General features: G+C 43.6%; 1 protein-coding gene across 1 annotated transcript in view; it reads left to right on the top strand.

Moving 5' to 3' along the window:
- The window catches only part of LOC101858408 (plexin A3), a gene marked incomplete at its 5' end in the record, with an annotated part of 65514 nt that overhangs the window by 37938 nt on the left and 25974 nt on the right, over window positions 1–1602 (top strand). Inside the window, 1 exon segment of the mRNA XM_013082876.1 lies at window positions 551–683. Within this exon segment, the coding sequence (XP_012938330.1) occupies window positions 551–683 (133 nt within the window).

Genomic DNA, 1602 nt, shown 5'->3' with positions numbered 1-1602 from the left:
CTCTCTCTCTCTCTCTCTCTATCTGTCTATCTATCTATCTGTTTCGTTTTCTCTCTTCCCCCCTCCTCTCTCTCTCTGTCTCTCTCTGTCTCTCTCTGTCTCTCTCTGTCTCTCTCTCTGTCTGTCTCTCTCTGTCACTATCTTTTTTTCTTTCTCTCTCTCTGTCTCTCTGTCTCTCTCTGTCTTTATCTCTTTTTTCTTTCTTTCTCTCTCTGTCTGTCTGTCTGTCTGTCTGTCTCTCTCTCTCTCTCTCTCTCTCTCTCTCTCTCTCTCTCTCTCTCTCTCTCACACACACACACACACACACACACACACACCCTCTCTCGTATCTTTTCTTTCACGTTTCCCAGAATGCAAGGACATACACAGAAGTATCTGTCAGTAATGCACACCCAAGCCCACTATACATTCTTCATTCGTGCTTTTCTATTTGTTTGCGTTCAGTTTGTGTTCTGTTATGAATGATCATCATGTTCTACCTTTTAAGACCTGTTCATGTTTTGGATTCTCATTCATGAACATTAATTATGTCGTATCATTCTCCTCCCAGATGTGCGCTCCGGGGTAGTTGCCCTAATTCAGATGACCCGAATCAGTCTCGCTGGCTTCACGGGAATTCCAACCAGTGCATCTCCATCACCAACATCTCGCCCACTACCGCCTCTGTCAACAGTGTGAAAGAGGTAATGTTGAAATGAATCTTATATTAGTTTGTATTGGAATTCTGAAAAAAAGTGCTTGTGTTGTTGGTGTTGTTGTCGTTGTTTGTTGTTGTTGTTGGTGGTGGTGTTGTTCTATGTTTTAGTAAGAAATCTATGGCGCTTGCAGCACATGTACATAATTTAGGTCACATAAATGCCGAAGATTAGAAGTTTTACTAGAGCGCAACGTGCAAATAAAAAAAGAGGGAGAGATACGGACGATAGAAGTTTGATAGGAAAGAAGGAGCTAACCAAACCACAACTGAGCACTCAGTATTCAACCACACTTGTTGTTGCTGTTGTTGTGTGTGTGTGTGGGGAGGGGGGGGGGTCTTTTCATTTAATGTTGGTGGATGCAGACGTAACGATATGTTATTCTGCAAGAGCAGAGTTTGTTTGTATGCGTATGCACAGCGGACCTCGCTGAAGGGAACTCTAACGAAAATAAATAAAACATATTTTCCTCTCCTTGTTCACATTTACCTCCACGTTGTAGAAAATCTCTCTGTCTGCAAGAATAAATGTGCACTGCAAGAATTCATATTTTCTTCCCCTGCGCTAAAATGGGACAAAAAGCAGCTAGCTAAATTTCTCTACCACTTTTCATCTGGATCCAATGTCGGTTAGGGTGGAAATGGAAGCGAGCATCTAATTGGAAGTGAGTGGCCACCCATTGTGCCTGGTCGCTCTCGCAGGGCTGTGCATCGTAAAGCAACACTGGGAACGTCACAATAACGCTCACCCTTTTTCCCTGGCGTTTCAGAGCTCTCCTGTTTTCGGAAAATAGAGGAAGGAAAGGGATGGGGATGTAAAAAATGTGGAAGCGGAAAATAGGAAGGATGAAGGGCTGGGGGATGGGGTTAAAAAGTATAAGCAGAAGAGAGGAGGTAAGAGGGGTGGG

Source organism: Aplysia californica, unplaced genomic scaffold (assembly GCF_000002075.1).
Source record: "Aplysia californica isolate F4 #8 unplaced genomic scaffold, AplCal3.0 scaffold00197, whole genome shotgun sequence".
NCBI lineage: Eukaryota > Metazoa > Mollusca > Gastropoda > Aplysiida > Aplysiidae > Aplysia > Aplysia californica.
Note: the sequence above shows the minus strand (reverse complement) of the source record. Positions and strands in the feature narration are given on the sequence as shown.